At 40.6% G+C, this 21,607-nt stretch overlaps 1 protein-coding gene across 2 annotated transcripts in view; it reads right to left on the bottom strand.

Annotated features, from left to right (window-relative positions):
• LOC106694411 (hepatitis A virus cellular receptor 1 homolog) overlaps positions 1 to 21,607 on the bottom strand; it is a 27,443-nt gene that overhangs the window by 4,561 nt on the left and 1,275 nt on the right. Inside the window, exons 2-8 of one of the 2 annotated variants that reach the window (XM_014456210.2) lie at positions 15,721 to 15,778; positions 12,137 to 12,475; positions 9,660 to 9,749; positions 8,010 to 8,102; positions 2,795 to 2,896; positions 2,082 to 2,137; positions 638 to 746 (exon numbers count right to left, since the gene is read on the bottom strand). In XM_014456210.2, the coding sequence (XP_014311696.2) occupies positions 638 to 746; positions 2,082 to 2,137; positions 2,795 to 2,896; positions 8,010 to 8,102; positions 9,660 to 9,749; positions 12,137 to 12,475; positions 15,721 to 15,766 (835 nt within the window). In that variant the 5' untranslated portion in view covers positions 15,767 to 15,778. The remainder of the gene's footprint in view (positions 1 to 637; positions 747 to 2,081; positions 2,138 to 2,794; positions 2,897 to 8,009; positions 8,103 to 9,659; positions 9,750 to 12,136; positions 12,476 to 15,720; positions 15,779 to 21,607) is intronic. The other variant, XM_023754086.1, reaches the window with a different exon arrangement.

The following is a 21,607-nucleotide window of genomic DNA, read 5'->3' as shown; positions in this document are numbered from 1 at the left end:
GTATTTGTGAAGAGCCACACTCAAAGGGCCAAAGAGCCGCATGTGGCTCGCGAGCCGCAGTTTGCCGACCACTGGTTTAGTGTATTCACACACATGCCCAAACTTACTTTAATATAGTTATTAATGATTATATTTCATTTTAAGAAATGGACAGTTGTCATTCTTTCATGGAGTCTGGCATGGCTAGTTTTTGAAACCCGTTATTCTAGCCTTGGCCTGAAATCTGTTTCCCCTCCAATGTCTCATTTGCCTCTTTAGTTAAGTGAGTGTTGTAAGACTCTCAACAATATTATCCTTCATGGGAGCAAAAATGGGGTCTTGAGGGGAAGGAAGGAGGAAGAGGGAACAAATCTTAGTACAGTGATTTGTTGCCTTCCAAATCCCAACTCCACCCAACAAACTCTTATTTCTTAGTGTTTTGTTTCTCCTATGGAGAACTTAAATTGCCTTTTTTCTTTACAGGCCAATATTTTTTTTTTACAGGCCAATATTTTTAAGAAACAAAAGGAACAAAGTTATGAAACAGGGAAGTTATGTGATGTCAAAAGTACATGGTGTGTGAAGCTCCTTGGACCCAGGTAGTTTGGCTCCAGAACCCTCACTTTGTTCCCTCAGGCACAATGGTCAAACGACTTACTTTTGGTAAGTATGGCAGCCAAAATGGTGAGCAATATCATGGCAGCACTGGAGAGTCCAATGTACAATTTACTGGTGTTCCTCTGTTTATTTTGTTTCAAGCTCGTGTGCTAAGGAAATATAAGCAGATTGAAAAAGCATCTTGTTAGAATTATGGGCAGAAAACATTTCTTCAAATAACATACTCAGACACATTTATCTTTATTGGCTCTAGTCTACTTCTAGATCATGAGGGGCAAAACCAAATGATCTCCTGAGGTCCTAACCACGGTGAAATTCCCAGACAATTAGAAATTCAATTATGTATTTGGAGATGTGGAAATATTTTATATATGCTTGGAGTTAGATTTTTGTGGGTGCATGTGCTTGTCAAAGCTCAAAGTGTAGTTCAAAGGCTGCTCTTTATTATATGTAAATTATCCATATTGTTCTTTAAAATTTCAATAAGCTTCATCCTCTTATATTAAAAGAAAGAAACAATTTTTGTTCATATATAAGTTCACTTGTTGATGCTATCTGAATGTGCTGAATTATTGAATTTGGCCTTTGATACAGTGTTTATGTTTTAAGCATAATTCAAAATTCTATCCATGTCTATAGAAATGGGCCTGAAAGTGGCTGCTCATAGACATAACCCTGATTAACAATGAACTTAAATTGTGCAATTGGGTGGAAATGCAAATTTTGCTTAAATCTCCTGGTGCAGTTTGTAAGTATCCCCCTCCTAGAATAAGCTTAAAACATGCCAGGCATCATGCCAGGCCTCTTTCCATAGCTTAGTTCTAATACTAAAAAGATCCCACAAGGTAGATATTTTAACAGAAAGCAAGTGGAAGATCAGTGAGAAGGATTAAGCTTCTAGCTGCATCAAAGTTTAATCTCTGAAGTCAGAATCCTGACTCTTTCCTAGTCACTTACTCAATCACAAAGTTGTTTAACACATTAACACCTTAATAAGTCATCCTATGGGGAAACTTATTACATCAGGTAGAGAAAATCTCAGCATTGGCCTCAAAATTTCTATATGGAAGGCATTCAGGTTCGAAAAGGATATTGGGGGGCATATTTCAAAGCAAGCACATTTTCACTTACATAATATAATTGTTTGGAACAGCCTCCATGCCACCATAGCGACTCACAGCATGTTATTCCCTTAATGTTAACTGAAGTCTTCCTGGGAATGGTATGTTAGCTCACTCTCCTTGAATTAGTTCATTCGTTTTTGTTCAAATTTTTGGCCAGGAGAAAGTCTGTGATGTGTGAGTGTTGTGTGTATGTATGAGTAAAACATCACTTATCAGGCATCTCTAACAAGCTGGTCTACCTGTATCCATATGAACTTTAATCTTTGGGCTAGCCTTACAGAAGTAATCTCTAAATATAACTTGCTTCCAGGGGAACATAGCAGAGAATATGGCTAATAAAATAGGAAGGAATTTGCTTACAGTTTCATTGTATTGCCAACCGCTATCTGAAGGCTGGGTCACGGTGCTATTCCCATCTGTTCAACAAGAAATTGGAAATTGGTTAGAATTATAAAAAATACTGAATTTTTACTACAAACATGAAATATATTTGCATTGCTTTCTGGTGATAAAAGAAACAATGAATAAAAAATATGGTCAAGAAATATATACATATGGCCAAATGGAACAGGCATTATAAGAATTAAACCAAGTTACTAGCATTTATTAATCTATCCTGTAAGGTGTGATTCTTAAGAATTCTGTCATGGAACCTGTGAAAATGGATCCCTTTTTTCTTCTTTATGAGAAAAATATGTATTCCATAAAAAGTTTTACCTATAATTTTAGGAGCACAGAGGCCATTCATGGAACCAGGTTAAAAGTGCCACCGGTATGTACTCTGGACATCTACGTAATAGTCATAGTTGCTATTGTATCTATCACTTACCCCCCTATACCTATGTCCTAAGCTCTTCATCTCATTTAATCCTCACAAGGATTCTGCATGATCAGTGATGTTCCATCCATTTAGAAATGAAGAAAACAGATTCAGAGAGGGTAAGACATTTGTTTTAGTCACATAGCTGAGGGGCCAGTGTCGGCACTCATGTCAAAATATGTACACATAACTCTATGTCAATGACTTTCAAATTTTGAATGCTCTAGGTCTTCAGGAAAGAAAATGCAGTTACCTGTTGGGCAAGAAGAGTTCAATGCTGAGGTGGTCGTACTTGCTTCCTGTGGTGTAATAGGCGGGGTTTCTGTTGTCTGCAGTGGAGAAGATGAAGTGGTTTCTGAAATAAAAAGAATGAAAGAGCTCTGTTCTATTTGTAGAAAAATCTCCAGCCCCAACAAAAATAGGCAACAAACCTAAACTTGGGAATTACCTTCAACTCTTTCTTAGAAATTTATTCAAAGATAACATTGAGGCATTGCACTGCCACCTAGGTCTTTTATTATCAGGAGTAAATCTGAGATAGATAATGTTTTGGATAGTTATCTATAGACAGAATTATTTCACACTTTCCACACTTTTAAGATGTCCCTAAATGCGTAATGCCTACAAAAGTGCATCTTATGTAAGACACCCGATTAAGCTTTTATTCATACAAATGACATTTCATGTTCTTAAAACAGGGCCTAGGAGTTTACAGTAATCTGTCATCCCATCTTCACAATAACCCCAATCTGGATTTTCTGACATTATTCAATTTCACGATTATCCATCCACACATCTTTCCAGAGAGACGCACATATGTACCAGCACGGAATACACCCTCACAATATTTAATGCCTTGAAGTTTCTTCAAGGTGACTGCATTGCCCAATCTCTCAACTTGGTAATGATTCACAACCCTCGGCCAGGTTCCTGGTAGACCGTGACCCCAGCTCCTTCTGCAGTTGCATTCTGCTCACTCCTTCTGAATGACTGATTTCCTGTGTTATCTGACTCATCTTCCATTTCTCACCAAAAAGCGTCACTAAGAATTCTCAAGCACACCGCTATGCATCACTTGCCTCCTTATAAAATCTTCATGTTCCCTCTCCGGGGAGCACCACAGAACTTACAGCAAATTAGTGGTGCTGGCTGGACAAGAATTCACAAACCTGGGCTTTCCTTATTGCCTTTCATCAGTCTTCCTGATTCACCTTTCCCACCATCTTCACATTTCAACATCATCCTTTCTTATGTTTTACTCCAATACTGAACCCTGTAACAGGATGTGGGGACATGGCTCTCTTTAGGAACAAAGAACAGGACAGTACAAGAAAGTCAGATGATCAGTCTATCCAACTTAGGTCTGTGCAAAAGGCTCCTGACCTTAACTTCTTCCCCAAGTTTGATTTCTTGTGGGCATCTTTCTTTGCTCCCCTCCTCCTTTAATCTTACATCCAACCATTTCATGCATATTTTAGGAAACGAACATGTGCTGGAGGCACTGAGGATAGATAGGAAGTGGATGTAAAAGTAAATGTTTCTGCATTGAATTAGCTCCAGTGCTCACCTCCTTCCTGTACTATGAAGCTCAACTCTAGACTCCAACTCCTTAGGAAACAATCAGGATAAACATAAGGCTCAATTCAATGAATAATCAATTAATACTAGTAGCCCTGCGCACAAATCCGTGAACCAGTAGCTCTTTGTGGGGCCTGGCTGCTCCATGCCCGCTGCTCAGAGGCTCTTCGTGGCCCAGAGGCCCATCCAGAGCCAGGCATGGAATGCTTGCCTCGTTGCCAGGGCAACGCAAGCGTTCTGCTCCTAGGCCTGGCCAGAGGCCCATCCATGGCTGGGAAATGCAAATGACTTCCCTCCCTGTTCTCAGGAACATTGATAAAGGACTTCCTTCCTCTTTCTTGGCTGGCTTTCACCCCTGTGCCTCCACCACCAGCACCTCCTGTCACACTATCCTCCACCCCCTCCACCCTCTGGCTGCCCGGACTTGACCTTGCCCGGGAGTCAGGGGCCACTCGACTCTGCTCAGCTCGCTGGTTCCTTCTCTTCTTATGCAAGTGTTCCATGACCCGGCCTGGCCAGAGGCCCATCAGAGGCCGGGCGCAGAACACTTGCCTCGTCGCAGCAGCGAGGAAGCAAGCATTCCACCAGGCTGCTCACGCTGCCCGCTCTCAGTGGCTGCCTCCTTGCCTGCCCCCCTCCACTGGGTGACTCCCCGTGGGGCTGAGAGGACTGGGCACCACCATCTTGTGGCTATGGGCACCACCAACTTTGTGACAGAGTGACAGTTAATTTGCATATTACCCTTTTATTAGAAAGGATTCCCTAGGAGGTCACACAGATCTTTTCTTCTGAATTTCTACTTTAAATGAAGTCAAAAACTTATGTATGTTCACTAAACCAAGATGACTAATCCACACACTTTTACAGACACACACTATGTGAAACTAAGTATATAGAAGCTAAATCAATATTAAGAAAATCAACACACCCAGCCTGTATGCTCAGTGGTTGAGTATTGCCCTATGAACCAGAAGGTCATGGTTCCATTCCCCATCAAGGTACCATACCCCAGTTGTGGGCTTGATCTCCAGTATGGGGCCTGCAAGAGGCAGCTGATTGATGATTCTCTCATCATTGATGTTTACCTATCTACCTATCTATCTATCTATTTATCTCTATCTCTCTCTTCATCTCTGAAATCAATAAAAAATATATATATTTAAAAGAAGAGAGTCAGCCCTGACCGTTTGGCTCAGTGGATAGAGCATTGCACTGCGGACCGAAGGGTCCCGGGTTTGATTCCAGTCAAGGGCATGTACCTTGGTTGCGGGCATATCCCCAGTGGGGGGGTGTGCAGGAGGCAGCTGATGTTCCTCTCTCATCGATGTTTCTAACTCTCTAGTCTATCCCTCTCCCTTCCTCGCTGTAAAAAATCAATAAAATATATTTTTTAAAAAAAATAAAGAATAGAGTCAACAGATTCTCTAGTATGTTCAGCTGCCTGGAAGAAAGCTATTTTTCTTACATACATTTAAGGCTCTAAAATCCGAGTTTTAACCTAATGCCCTCTCCTCCATACTCAGCTTATAGCACAAATGCTTCAGATCCCTTATGGCTAAATATACACAAGACTCAATAGGAGTTAAGGAAAAATCAATGTTCCATCAGATTTCTCTGGCTAAGAGGTTGAGACATTTCTGTTACTCTTCAGAATCCAGACAACCTCAAGGAGTCAAAAAGTTTTGAAGGTTTTGAGAATCTTCACTAAAGGTTTTCTTTTTAATCTTAAAAATAGAAGTTTGAATCTAAAGTAGTCCACAGGAGGCCAAGCTATTTCTTGACTCATGTCAAATTATTCTCTATTTGTATTACAATTAAACACTTAACTATCCGAAACTTGAGGTGTGAAGCACGTAGCCTGAATTGAAATAAGCCATACATTCTAAATTCCTGAAATCCTTAAATCACATATTTACTTTGTCATCAGTATAAACAGCATTTTTTTTTCAATTTTTATGCTACATACTAAAGTAAAGAATGCTAGAAGCAAAACTATCACTGAGTGACATAAAAAGACAGGATAATTATATAAAGGGCTTTTTCTGTGAAGATGTCAGATCAGGACAAAATCATCCTAATATAACTTCAGGCCTCATGGAGAAACACCATCCAGTAGTTATACCCACAGTCCCAAATGCAAACTAATGGAGACTGAATCCTGACTCAACCACTTTCTATCCATATGCCTTTCAACAATGAAATTAGACTCTGTGCCTAGGTTTACACAAATATAAAACAGAATTGAATCACACCTACAATGGGTAGAGCTGGCATAAGAATCAAATAATATAATACTTGTAAAGAACTTAGCAGATGGGAAATGGGTTAGGTTCATGGGTGAAAAAGATCGAGGGATTTAGAAGTACAAATTGGTAGTTTCAAGAATAGTCACGGGGATGTAAACTACAGCACAGGGAATATAGTCAGTAATACTGTAATAACTATATATGGTGTCACATGGATTCTCAATTTATCAGGGTGATCACTTTGTTACTTATATAAACATCTAATCATGGGGTTGTACACCCAAAACTAATATATCGTATATCAACTGTAATTTAAAATACTAAGTAAATTAAAATTTGTAAAGGAAAAAACTTAGAATGAATCCTGTCACACAGGAGACAGAGGAAATGATCATCTTGATGAAGCCTTACCTTCCAGATGAGGCTCTGACTTCACAGTGGATAAAGGATCTCCACTTCAAGCTCCCTGGGACCTGTGCTCAACTGAGCCAAGTCCACACCATTCTCATTAGATGTCAAAGAGAAATGGTCTGGGGACTTGTGGGCTAATAATTAATCCCCTGGAGAATCTGATTTTAAAAAAACTATGGTCCCTTCACTGAAAATACTTACAGTTACAAAGGAAACAACAAATCTGGAATGAGGATTGTCAGCTACTATAAAGCTTAAATTTCTAACCCAGGGAAGAACATTAATCCTAGATTATACTTCCACCTTATGATAATAGCCTGGGTGGTCTATCTTTTCTCATTGCAAGGCCTCTGGGCTCAAAAACACATCACTTTCTTTCTTGGGATGTTCTGCAGGCGAACTGGTGCTGTAGCAGAGTTGGAGACCCCAGGTGATCTTGGGACCCTGGTGGGCTCAGGTGCAGCTAGAAATCCACATGAAAGCAAGTATAAACCCAGCAGGAAAAAAAAAAAAACAAGAGCTTTGTGCTGGGCATGGACATCAACAAAACCAGTGAGAGACTGTGTCCCCCTCCAGAACATCCACCTCCAGAATTGGGCACTAATCTCCCCTGAGCTCAGAGTTCCTGTCCTCGCTCAAATAGACTCTGACAGGGGAGGGCTTGAAGTCACACTGGAAAAAAGAAATCAGCTGTATGAGAAAGTGTATTTCCCAGGGGTTTTACAGGTGAAAAGGAAACCTGTAATTTACACTGAAGCACTCTGAAGACCATGCATATCAGATGTATGTATCTTCAAAAACATGTGTGAGGTGGAGAAAATGTCTAGAACATGAGGGCAGACTCTCATTAGCTTTTCCCTACTTCCTGGCATAACCTAGACTTTCCTCATAAACCTGTGCTCCACTAGGCCAAATCCTCACCATCTGCATTAGATGTCCAAGATGTCTGAGATTTGGGGATAATTAAAAACCCCTTTGAGAATCTCATTTGTTAAAAATAAAAAAAGGTTCCCTCACTCTAAAAGTACTTAGAGGTAACACACGCGCGCGCGCACACACACACACACACACACACACACACACGGAACAGAGATTCAAAGATACTGTGAAGTCCATGTTTAGAAACCAAGAAAGAATTCATACCCTAGAATTGTAACTCTGCCTTAGCACATGCCCTCGGCTGTCTACATCCTCTCATTGGAGGGCCTAGGGCTAGAAAACACATCAGTTTACCTGTCTTGAATTTCTGCTGCCCTCCTGCTGGCTTTGTAGAAGCAGACATGGAGACCATAGGTGATGTTGGGCCCATGGTGACCTTAGGTGGAGCTAGAAATCAACATGAAAGCAAGGATTAATCAAGCAGCAGAGAATGAGAGCTTTGTGCTGGGCCTGCACACACACACATCCAATGAGAGACTGTCCCCTGCAGAACTGGGCACTAATCTCCCCTGAGCTCAGAGTCCTTGTCCTTAGTCTACTAGAATCTGACCGGGCTGGGATTGAGGACCAGCCTTCAAAAAAGAAACAGCTGCATTGAAAAGTATAGATTCCAGGAGCTTCAGATGTGAAAAAGGTTGCTCAGATTATGCACGGAAGCACTTGGAAGACACCAGCCATGCATATCAGATTTACATATCCTTCTACACATTGGTGAGGTGGGGAAAGTGTCCAGGGCCAAGAACTGACTTTGTCCTCTCTGTGGTGAATGACTAAGATTTAAACAGTAGTTCCAGGCCCAGAATGTTTACCCAATAAATTTCATTCATTTCAGTCAGTCCTGAGGATACCCTCCCAGGAGTCCGGCACCTAAATTAACTCACACCACAAGTATATGCTAGATCACACAGACCATGTATACATTATACACTTGGTTGAAAGGTGAATTAGACCACCAATGATTCCTTCACAACTAAGAGATGAAAAAGGTAATAACTTGGGCTCTTTCCATGACATAGCAGATTTAGGATTTCAAATCAGTTACAGAAGGTCTCAGAGCTACCCAGAGAGAGAGATGGCAGTGGAATTAAGCACAAACACAGTGCCTGGCACAAAAGGCCATCAATGAATGCCTGATCTACAATGTGTACTTTTTCCTCACCAGGCACCTTTGTATTCCGCAAGAATCTTCCTTGAATATCAATTTGAATAACTAGAAAAAAAGAGAACCTTTGCACAGGAGGCCAATGGTTTAAAAGCTCTTCTTTGGAGAGATACAGTTGAATTTGGAATCAAGCCAATTTTTGCTATGATGTGCAAAAAACATAAATCAACAAATATTTTTTAGTGTCTATTACATGCAAGGCATTAGTCTAAAGCACAGGTCAGCAAATCTTTAGTAAGTAGCCAGATGAAAGTGTTAGGGTTTGGCGGCTGTAGTCTGGCTGTTGTTCAACTCTGTCATTGTGAAAGCAGCCATAGACCTACCTGATGGTACAATGATTAGAAATGGTTCTTTCAGTAAAATATTACAGGTAAAACTAGTGGTGGGCTTGTTATCCTTGTATGAAGGGTCCAACTTCAGAGAGGACTAAAGGAATTCCACTCAGATTTCCCTTCTTCTCTAGAATTACATAGATTTTACTCATAAACCAGTGCCAACTGCACCAAATCCACATCATTCGTTGTCCAATATCATAGGTCTTGGTTTTTTGGATAATGATGAAAGGCTTTGAGAATCTTTCTTTTTTTTTTAATTAGTCCCTTCACTCTGAAGATACCTATTAGATGCATGTAATATAGGACAAGGTTTCACAGATCACACGAGGCCCTATGGAACCCAGGGAAAAACCTTTAGCATAGATGGTAACTCTGCCTTAACACATACTCTGGTGGCCTTTATCCACTCATTAGAAGGCTTAAAGCCTCAGAAACATATCATTTTACCTGTCTTATGGTTCAGTGTTGGTGCTGGAGTTGTAGGAGCAGAAGTGAAGACCTTAGATGGTGTTGGAACACTGGTGACCTTAGGTGGAGCTAGAAATCAACATGAAAGCAAGGGTTAATCAAGCAGCAGGGAACAAGAGCTTTGTGCTGGGCCTGTACATCAAGACAACCAATGAGAAACTATCCTCAAGCGAAGCTGGGCACTAATTTGCCCTGAACTATGACCTCCTGTCCTTGGTTAATGAGATCCTTACAGGGGAGGGCTTGAAGAAAAGCCAAAGAAAATAGAGATAGCTGTATTGCAAGAATATATACGAGGAGGTTCAGAGGGGATAAAGGATATCCAGGATTAACACTGAAGCACTCTGAGAAGACAAACCACGCAAATCAGATTTATGTCTTTGTAAATATCGGGGAGGCAGGGAAAATGTCTAGAGCCTGGACCTATCTTTGTCCTCTCAGTGGTGAATGACTAAATTTAAAAATAGTTCTTAGGCCCAGAAAGTTAAAAATATTTTAATTAACACATAGCATTCATTTCAGTCTTGAGGATACCCTCTGAAGAGACCTGCACCCTAAATGAGGACTAACTCACACCCACTAGCATAGATAAGATCACACAGACACTTTATATACTGGCTGGAAGGTGGACTAGACGACAGGTAGTATCTTTGTCTCTTTCCAGGGTCAGATAGGGTGTTGGATTCCAAACCACTTATGGAAGGTCTCAGAGCTACCCAGAGAGTGCTGACATTAGAATTAAGCTCAAACCCAGTGCCTGGCAAAAATGCAGATCAATGAAGGCTTGATTCAAGAATGTGTACATTTTGCTTAACAGGTACCTTTATATATATAGCTTCCTTCAAACGCAACTCTACTCACAATAAAAGAAACCCTTTAAGAGCAGACAATTGGTTTGAACGCTCTTCCTTTTAAAGAATCAGTCTCATTTGGAATTAAGCCCATCTGTGCCTTGAACAGACTAAACTCTTTTTCAAAAAATTTTTGTATCTATTATATGCAAGGCATTAGTCTTAAGCAGAGGTCAGCAAACTTCCTGTAAAGGGCCAGACAGTAAATGTGTTAGGCTTTCCTATGGCCTCATTGTCAGCAGCCCAGCTCTGTCAGTGTGAAAGCAGCCACAGTCCAGCTAGTACAAGGAGTGAGTATAGCTGTTCCAATAAAGCTTATCTATAAAAAAAAAAAATGCTGGGCCTGTTTTGAATGTGATATGGCCCTAGGCTATAATGTTGGCTGACCCTGATCTAAGCTACTGTCAGAGGCTTTTAAGAAGTATACAGACTAATCCTTTCCCTTCATTTAAAAACCTAATACCTAATATAGAGAAAAAAGTAAGCATGCAAAAAATCTGATCAAAGGAGCACAATGAACAATAAAGAAGAGGAAACCAAGACAGATCTAGTAATAAACTTGTCCTCATCAGTAGAAAATATCTTCCCCAGGAAGAAGCTAGGAAGATATAAGTGTAGATGCAGGTGAGGAAAGCTCTAACAGAAAGGTGAGGAGTAAGCTGAGCCTGTGAAAAATGAAAGAAAACTTAAGCAAAGACTTGGTTATTGGAGGCTCAAATATCTATCAAAGGATTGGGAGGACTGTAAAGTTTCCTACTTATTCCATTACATATCACATTTAAAAATTCAGACAGGCCGAACCGGTTTGGCTCAGTGGATAGAGCGTCGGCCTGCGGACTGAAGGGTCCCAGGTTCGATTCCGGTCAAGGGCATGTACCTTGGTTGCGGGCACATCCCCAGTAGGGAGTGTGCAGGAGGCAGCTGATCGATGTTTCTCTCTCATCGATGTTTCTGGCTCTCTATCCCTCTCCCTTCTTCTCTGTAAAAAAAATCAATAAAATATATTAAAAAGAGAAAGAAAGGTCATTTTATAAATTTTCAGTGACATCAACTCAGAGAAAAAGTGTAGTTGTTTACATTGAATAATTTTAGTTTGAGAAAAATATTCACCTCATCTCCCTATGGAGCCATGAATGCCTCTTCATGAACTATCCAGCATTTTTGAAGCACTGCAGACTGGGAAGGCCCTCTAGTCTACACTCTTGACTCTAGGTCAGGGGTGGGCAAACTTTTTGACTCGAGGGCCACAATGGGTTCTTAAACTGGACCGGAGGGCCGGAACAAAAGCATGGATGGAGTGTTTGTGTGAACTAATATAAATTCAAAGTAAACATCATTACATAAAAGGGTACGGTCTTTTTTTTTTGTTTGTTTTATTCATTTCAAACGGGCCGGATCCGGCCCGCGGGCCATAGTTTGCCCACGGCTGCTCTAGGTTATTTAACACTTCATTCTACACACGTAAGTAATTCTATTTCCCCAAAGTTATTAAAAAACAGGATTGTAGGAACCTCCTCTTTCTTTCTTAAAGGAAGAGAATATCACTACCAAACAGTAAACATCTCAGTTCATGCACATGAAGTGAGCAAATGAAGATAAACTCACCTGGCTTTATCTCCAAAAATATATTCTTTTTATAACCATTAAACCACCCTTTGAACTCAATACGGCAACAATAGGTGCCAGTGTCAGACAGGGCTGCATTCTGTATGGTTAGAGACAAATTCCCTCTGGAAATGATTCCATTCATCCTATAACGTTTGTCCTTCTCAAAGGTAACATGGTAGCCATCGGTCATTATGAGTTCATTTGAGCAACTGAATGAAGGACATGCCCTTCGACCCCAGCACATGGGTGAGATTTCATGAGCTGTTGAAAAGATACAGGGTAGCGTGACAGACTGACCCACCACTCCAGTCACATATGACACAGAAACTACAGCATCTGCAAATAAAAAGAAAATAGAGTCTGAGGCCTCAATATTTTAATTTTACATTTATGCCCACTTACTTCTCTTGATATGGTTTATTTCATTTGTAATCATGTGACTTTAATCTTAAATCTAAAAATTTTTATCACTTTTTTCTTTACATCTTTATCAGCATTTTGGTTTTTTGATAGTTGTAAACAACAAATAATTTAAACTTATTTCTATTTTTTGTTAGTCCTTACCCTAGGATACTTTTTCGTGGATTTTTAGAGAACATGGAAGGGATGGGGAGAGACACAGAGAAACATCAATGTGAGATAGACACATCAACTGGTTCAACTGGTTGCCTCCCGCATGAGCCCTGACCAGGTCCAGGTTGTAGCCTGCACCTGAGGTACATAACCTTGACCAGAATTGAATCTTGGACCCTTCAGTCCATGGGCCTCGCTCTACCAATGAGCCAAACCGGCTAGGGCTATTAAACTTATTTCTTTATTTAGGATTGTTTCCTGATAGGATAAATTTCTAAAATAGAAATTATCAGAACGAAGAGCAGAATTACTTTTTTCAAATTTCTTTCCAAAATATTTGAACCAAATGACACTCTATCAATACATGAGAATGTATTTCATTCTGCATTTACAGGTATTTGATTATTAAATAAGTAATGTATACATGTTGCTTTTCCCCTTCCCTAAATCCAATTACTGTCTCAATGAAATACATTTGAAAATGCCATTGCAATTAAGTTTTAATTTTTATTGCAATTTTAAAAATGTCTATTCCAAATGAAGTCACCTCATTACCCATCTCTCATAAAAATAAGCAGAGCTAATGTTTTCTTTAAATTATTGTTGGGGCTCTGGCTGCTGTGGCTCAGTTGGTTGAGTATTGTCCCATGCACCAAGAGGTCACCCTATATGGGTTGAGGGTTCATTCCCCAGTAGGAGCTTGCAGGAGGCAGCAGATTGATGTTTCTCTCTCATTGATGCTTCTATCTCTCTCTCTTCCTCTCCCTTCTCTCTCTAAAATAATCAATAAAAACATATTTTTAATTAAATCTTTATTGTTGAAAGTATTACATATGTCCCCTTTCCCCTCCCCCTTGCCCCCACCTCAGACCTTCACCATCTTATTGTTTGTGTCCATGGGTTATGCATATATGCATACAAGTTCTTTGGTTGCTCTCTTCCCATCCACCTACCCTCCCCCTCTGAGATTCCACAGTCTGTTCTATGCTTCTATGTTTCTGGATCTATTTTGTTCATCAGATTTCATTTAAGGACCAACTTGATTGCATTGAACAATAATGGGGTTTTTTGAAAATATACTTTATTGATGTTAGAGAGATCATGTCCAAAAAAATCCAAGTAGAAGTCATTCTTATGAGTAGATGAGCATGGCACTTGAGCGAGGCCCACTTCCCATGGTGAACCCAGAGAATTGGAGAACATTCAATCAACTACTAAGTTAAGCCGCTTAAAAACAAAAACTCTCTCCTGTGGTAATGGCATTAATAACCCCATAATTTCACCCGCCTGGTATGGCTCAGTGGTTAAGCATCAGTCTATGAACCAGGAGGGCAAGGGTCAATTCCATGTCAGGACCCAAGCCCTGGTTGCAGGCTCAATCGCCAGGAGGGGGCATGCAGGAGGCATCCTATCAATGATCCTCTCTAATCATTGATGTACTCCCTTCCTCTCTCTGAAATCAATAAAAATATACATATTTTTAAAACCCTATATTGTCAAATGCAGTCAAGTTGATCCTTAAATGAAATCTGAGATGTACCAACTAATCTTACGTATTTACTTAAGTTTTTTATTTTTAAATTACAATTGATATACAATGTTATATTAGTTGAAGGTGTAAGAATAGTGATTAGACATTTATATAACTTATGAAGTGATCATCCCAATAAGTCTAGTACCTATTTGACACCATTCATAGTTATTAAAATATTATTGACTATATTCTCTATGTGGTACTTACATACCCCAACTAATCAGTCCTTGCTCAAGTGCCATGTTAAGACTGGGCTATGAGTCTCAAAATGCTCTGAGAATAAAATAGATTGTTATGTAAAGTAAGAGTCTATTTTTTCTCTGGATTCCTATAATATTTAATTTTGCCTAATATCATTTGTAGATTACAAATAAAGCATGCTAACTTAAAAATCTAGTATGGAAGTATAATTTAAATGAACTTTTCCCCATAATCACATCACATCTGATGATTATTATTTTTAAATTTAGGTTGTGTCTATTCCTAAAATTTTCTCTATCTCATAGAATGTTTTGAATTAAGAGATAGGGTGTCCCAAAAAGTGTATACACACACTGAATAATTATAAAGGCGGTATTTATTTAAATATATTTTCAAAATTGAGCTACTGGCTGTTAAAGTGTGTATATATATATATATATATATAGAGAGAGAGAGAGAGAGAGAGATGAGCATGGCACTTGAGCGAGGCCCACTTCCCATGGTGAACCCAGAGAATTGGAGAACATTCAATCAACTACTAAGTTAAGCCGCTTAAAAACAAAAACTCTCTCCTGTGGTAATGGCATTAATAACCCTATATATATATATAGAATACTCTATATATTATTTTTATTTTTTAAAATATTTTATTGATTTTTAGAGAAAGAAGTAGGGAGAGGGAGAGAGAGAAACATTGATGTGATAGCAAGACAGTGATAAACTGCCTCCTGCATGCCCCCTACCTGAGATCCAGTCAGAAACCCTGGGCATGTGCCCTGACTGGGAATTGAACCAAGACCTTATGGTGCACGGGGAGATGCCCAACCAACTGAGCCATACTGGCCATGACATATCTTATTTTTAAAAACAATATTTGCACATAGTTAAAAACACACACAAAATGTACAATGAAAAACAAACAAAATGTCTCTTTCCATTCTGGCACCATCTCTTCTTTTCATCCCCTCCTACACCAGGAAAAAGCTGGTACTATTTCTTACATCCATGTAAAAAGTCCATGTATACCCAACTACCCACCACCCCCTTTTTTCTTAAATAGAAATGGCAACATGTAAGTGTTCTACTTAGCCTTAGATTTTGTGATTCATACCATTTAAGAAATTTTTTTGTTTCAGCCTGGTTCTTTGCTCACTAGTTGACCCATTACCTTCCAACAGAGTCCAAGCACATCCACCTTCCTCCACCACACCCACAGACAACCTACACTGCCCCATGCCCAGGCCTTCCAAACCCCAGCCCACCTATCACTTACCTGCCCAAAGTAGTATGAGGCTGGGGAAGGCTACCCAAGGAGGCATGACGGTATCTGCCTAAAGGAAAGAGAAACGGACTGTTTGGTGTGCCCCCACCAGATGGTATGGGGACACATCTTAATTCTCAGATTGCAACTTTTCCTTGTACTTAACTGCATGCATCACATGAGCCTACCCTGCTATGGATGGGAGACCACATACAATGGCTTCAGGTCTCTGTTAGCTCAGGGTGGCTGAGAGCTCTGTACCTCCAACAGACAGTCAAAGCTGCCCTTGGAAGTAGCCCCTTATTTCCCAGCTCCTTTTCCACGTGTAAAGTCCACACTGACTCCCGATGCTCAGAGAGATTAGGGAGGAAACAGGAAGGAAACGAGAGCCAGGCTCAGTGGGGGGACACCAGAGCAAAGACCAGTCCATCAATGGTCCTGATGCACTTGCCCTTGGGCTCTGAGATGATCGTCTACTGGCCCTTTGGTGAGTAGAGGGTACTTCTTGCCTTGTGGCCACAATGGCTAGTCCCTAGCCTCAATTATATTGCCAAGTTATCTATTAACAAGGATTAAGTCAGGATGTGAATCACTGTGTTTCATCACTCATGCTACAGGAAGCAACGACTCAGATTGCATTTATCGAATGATATCAGGAGAATACTACAGAAAGCAGAATGTGGACCAGGCCTAGTGCTCATAGACACAGACTCAGAGAAAAGCCCCAAAACTGAAAGTCTACCGTCATAAATGGGGGGCAGAGAGAGGCTGGCAAAAGAAGCAGCCACTCTAATCTGGCAACTAACAGTTTAGCCAAAAAAATTCACATGCAAGCTTCTCTGGTGACCGCAAGACCAAATGGACGCCCACACTTCTTCGCAGGGAACAAAGAATTATATAGAGTAAAGGGACAGTCACAGATACTATTCATGAATGCTACCAGGTATTGGAAATTGCTTTACATGCTTGACAAGGAAAGGACAAAGGCCTGCTCCAAGAACTGGTGCAGAGCAGGAGGCAAAGCATGATACCGATTAATGTCAGAATGAATATCGATTATGATCAGACAATCAAAGGGGAGGGTTGTGGAAAGCAGCCTCCATTCTGGTCTGAACTAGCTTGTGGGACAAACAGAAGTCACGTCATAGAACAGTCTCTCCTCACACTTCACCCCTCATGACCGGCTCTTACACTCCCATGCCTCCTCCCTTCTGCAAGGTGACCTACAGGTCAGCAGCGACTTCAGTGGCAGGGAGGTAGCTCACTTATTGCTAATTGACTGCATTGAAGACCCAGTTCTCAGTAACAGTGCAGACACATACGAGGAAAGAGACAAATTAAAAGAAGCAGCCCAAGTATTAATAACAAAGTTTTTCTTCATGCCTCCTAGGCCCTAAACCTATGGGTAGTAGGTCACCTAGGCTGTGGCCAGATCATTTATTTACTTGACTTTTCATATGTACTATCAAAAAAAAGAAATATTATAAGATGCATCGCGTATAAAACCACAGCATTTGGTTTGGATAATGAATACCCCCGCACCCCCCCCCCCCCCCACACACACACACACACTCCCCATAACTGGATACCACAACAGAATTCTGGGGTCAGAAAGACAAAAATTTACTAGGAACTTGAACTGAGAGATCTCCTTCTTTGAGAATTACACCTGCAGCCTAGCCAGGCTGTGTAAACCACAGGTTGTCCAGCAGGAAGTTGTGCTCTCTGGGGTATGGAAGGGGATAGGAGAAGAAATATGCCAGAAGAGGACCCATTCTCCCCTTTCAATGGATGGGTCTCAACTGCATTAGAATGACAGGGTCCCAACAGAGGCTAAGCAGTTCCTCCCCACGCAGGGATGTGAAGACCTATCCTGGTGGAAAATCCCATTGTAGAGTCTACTAAATGGTCCCTGTTCCAGGGGAAAACGGCTTGGTGTCCTCATCATAACTCCTTGGACCATGGCAAGTTTAGGGCTTATTGCTGTGTCCTTTGTTTTCTATACCTTTATTTTAACACAAAGAACAAAATTCTGATTTTGTATCAGTTTATTTTTTTAAAATATATTTTTATTGATTTCAGAGAGGAAGGGAGAGGGAAAGAAAGACAAAAAACATTGTTTATGAGAGGGAATATTGACTGGCTAACTGCTGCTTGACACCTATTGGAGATTGAGCCCACAACCCAGGCATGTGCCCTGACTTGGAATAGAACCGAGACCTGGTTCATAGAACAGCACTCAACCACTGGGCCACACCAAACTGGCTGTATCAGTTTACTTTTGATATTTGAAATCCATCAAATAAACCCTGGCCAGATAGCTCAGTTGATTAGAGCATCATCTTGATAGGCCAGGTTGTGAGTTCCATAAAAGAATCAACCAATGAATGCATAAATAATAAATAAGTTGAACAACAAATTGATATTTCTCTCTCCTCTCTCTCTCCCCCCTCTCTCACATCAATAACAAAAATTAAAAATCAATTAAAATAATAAATTCACTTAATTAAAGCTATTCTAATTTTAGAATGCTTAACCAGATCAGGACAATGGGCCTATACGAGGGACCAGAACATAGGAGCAAGCAAGGAAGGGGTGCTGATTTATGTTAGAACTAGAGGCCCGGTGCATGAATTAGTGCTTGGGTGGGGTCCTTCAGCCTGGCCAGCAATCGGGGCGATCGGGCTGTCTTGCCCAGTCCCAATGGGGCCATTGGGGCCAGCAGGCAGGGGAAGGGACTGAGGGAGGTTGGCTGTGGGAGCACACTGACCACCAGGGGGCAGCTCCTGTGTTGAGCGTCTGTCCCCTGGTGGTCAGTGCACATCATAGTGACCGGTTGACCATTCATTCTACTGGTCCTAATGGTCACTTAGGCCTGTGGTCGGCAAACTACAGCTCCCGAGCCACATGCGACTCTTTGGCCCCTTGAGTGTGGCTCTTCCACAAAATACCACATGCGGGCGCGTGTACAGTGTGATTGAAACTTCGTGGCCCATGCGCAGAAGTCAATTTTCGGCCTGGGCAAGTCTATTTTGAAGAAGTACTGTTGATATTTGGCTCTGTTGACTAATGAGTTTGCCGACCACTGACTTAGGCATATATCAATTGTCATCAGACAGTCTCTAATGGGGGGTTGTGAAAAGCAACCTCTGATCCAGGCGAAGTCCAGCTTGTGGGACAGACAGCAGTTACATCAAGAAAGAGTTTCCTCCACACTTGGGTTCAGATCCCAGCTCTGCCACTTAGGAACCTGGGTATCTGTGAGTTACTAAGTTGAGCCAAGCCTTGATTTCCTCATTCCTTAAATGGGACCAAAAACACTTGTTCTATCTCCCTTAAAGGATTGTTGTAATGATCAAACTCAGAACTAAACCTAAATATGCATGAATACTACAGCCTCCATTTCTGGAGAATTTACTGTGTCATAGGCTCTGTGCATTTTACTTTCACCCTTAGGCAGGTGCTGTTATTAACCCATCCTTGGAGGAAGAAGCTGAGGTTTGGAAAGATTATATCAGCCTAGATATTTGCTTTCCCTTTATGCTTTGTCTTTATATACTTACAGTGGACACTACTGACCCTACCTCAACTACCACCAAAGGTTAGGAGACATATTCTGAAATGCTTCACATACAGACAGGTCATGCCTTATTATTTGGGAGGCAAAAGATTTTATGACCAGCCCTGGCCCATGTGGCTCAGTTGGTTGGAGCAACAACCTGTGCACCAAAAGGTGTAGGGTTCTGTTCCAGGGCAGGATGTATCCAGATTACAGATTTGATACCCAGTCTGGGCATGTGTTTTGGAGGCTACTGATCAATGTTCTCTCTCACATCGATGCTTCTCTTTCTCTCTATTTCTTTTTTCTCCCCCTTCCTCTCTCAATATCAATAAAATAAAATAAAAAGATTTTGACTAGTTTTTGTTATACGCTGAAACTCTGCCAAATCCCAATAGGTCAGTGATAAGGATTTTCTAATTTAATTAAATAGTTTTTACTATTATAGTGAGGCTAACAAGTATACTAAGGATAAAAAAGTCCAGGATTGCCAAAACCGGTTTGGCTCAGTGGATAGAGCGTCGGCCTGCGGACTGAAAGGTCCCGGGTTCGATTCCGGTCAAGGGCATGTACCTGGGTTGCAGGCACATCCCCAGTGGGAGATGTGCGGGAGGCAGCTGATCGATGTTTCTCTCTCATCGATGTTTCTAACTCTCTATCCCTCTCCCTTCCTCTCTGTGAAAAATCAATAAAATATATATTTAAAAAAAAAAAAAAAAAGTCCAGGATTATTCTATCAAGCAGAGATACAGGTAAAATAAGCATTTAACTAACAAAATTGTGCGGAAGGACATAAAGGGCAAATGACACTCCCCCACTTACAAGCCTCTCATGACTCTTTCAAAAAAAAATCTAACTCCTAACCTAGATACAAAGGCCCAGTGATCTAACCTCTGCCCAACTCTCATATTTTTCTATCTCTCCCCTGTCCATGGGGTTCCAGTCACTCGTGGTTCTTTCAAATGTATCCCTACTCTAGTACCTTCTTGCTGGTGGTGTCTCTGCCTAGATCCCCATTCCTTTAGCTCATCATTTCCAGATTTCCCCTTTTCATTCTGATCTCTGCTTAAATGTCACCTCAGACCTTCCTCATCACTCTATTTTAGTTTTCTACACTGCATTTGTTACCTCCTTTCCTGTGATGTGTGTGTGATGTGATGCACGCACATGTGAGTCTGTGTGTGTGTGTGTGTGTGGTGTATGTTGACCATCTCTCTTAGAATTCTCTGTGATGATGGAGTTATTCTATATGGGTGTTGGACAAGCACTTAAAATGGGGTTAGTACAAATGAGGAAGTTAATTTTCTTTTCATTTAACTTTAATCAATTTAAATTTAGGGAGCATTTGAGATCTTTCTCTTCGGCATCTGTTGTCAATTTGGCTCAAATCAAAACTTATAAAACTTTAAATAAATTAATTTTCATTTAAATAGCCACACATGGCAATAAAATAAAATAAAATAAATTTAAAAAGAAAAAAATATATAGCCACGCATGACTATTGTATGTGCTCCAATGTTTGTTCCTATTTCCATATTATATAATGCCCACTTCACAGATGAAGAGAGGCTGAGCAAAGGAATGTGTTGGCTCTAAAGTCACACAGCCTCCAAGTAAGCCTAAATATGCAGGTCTTCCTCACTGATGTTGCCCAGGAGAAGCTTAAACAACTGAGAGGTATAAGCCATGAACCCATTTAAATGAGACTCTATCTCCCAAGAAATTCAAAGCACTCTAGTTTATGTGAATTTTTCCAATTTTTAGAATGGATTTTTAAATTATAGTTGATATAAAAGATTATATTAGTTTCAGGTGTACAACAGAGTGATTAGACATACAAACCTTACAAAGTTATTCCCATGATAAGTCTAGGACCCGTGTGACACCATACATAATTATTCCAATATTATTGACCACATTCCCTCTGCTGTACTTTACATCCGTTACTTATTTTATAACTGGCTGATTGTACTTTTTCATTCCCTTCATCTTTTACAGCCTCCACCTCCCCCACCCCCATCAGGTACCTACCAATTTGTTCTCTGTATGTATGAGCTTGTTTCCATTTAGTTTTCTTTGTCCTTGTTTTTACATTTCACATATAACTGAAAACTGATGGTCTTTTTCTTTCTCTGTCTGCCTTTTGTCACTTAGCATACTATCCTCTAGGTCCATTTTGTCACAAAAGGCAAGATTTCATTCTTTTTATGGCTGCGTAATATTCCTTTGTACATATGTAGCTCGTGTTCTTTATCCATTCATCTACTGACAGATGCCTAGGCTGCTGCTTGTGCTGAATGGAAGGGCATTTGGGAGAGATTGCAGGGCGTGCCAGAAGCA

The sequence above is a fragment of the Myotis lucifugus genome, unplaced genomic scaffold, assembly GCF_000147115.1.
Source record: "Myotis lucifugus unplaced genomic scaffold, Myoluc2.0 scaffold_56, whole genome shotgun sequence".
Classification (NCBI taxonomy): domain Eukaryota; kingdom Metazoa; phylum Chordata; class Mammalia; order Chiroptera; family Vespertilionidae; genus Myotis; species Myotis lucifugus.
This window is presented reverse-complemented; position numbering and strand designations above follow the sequence as displayed.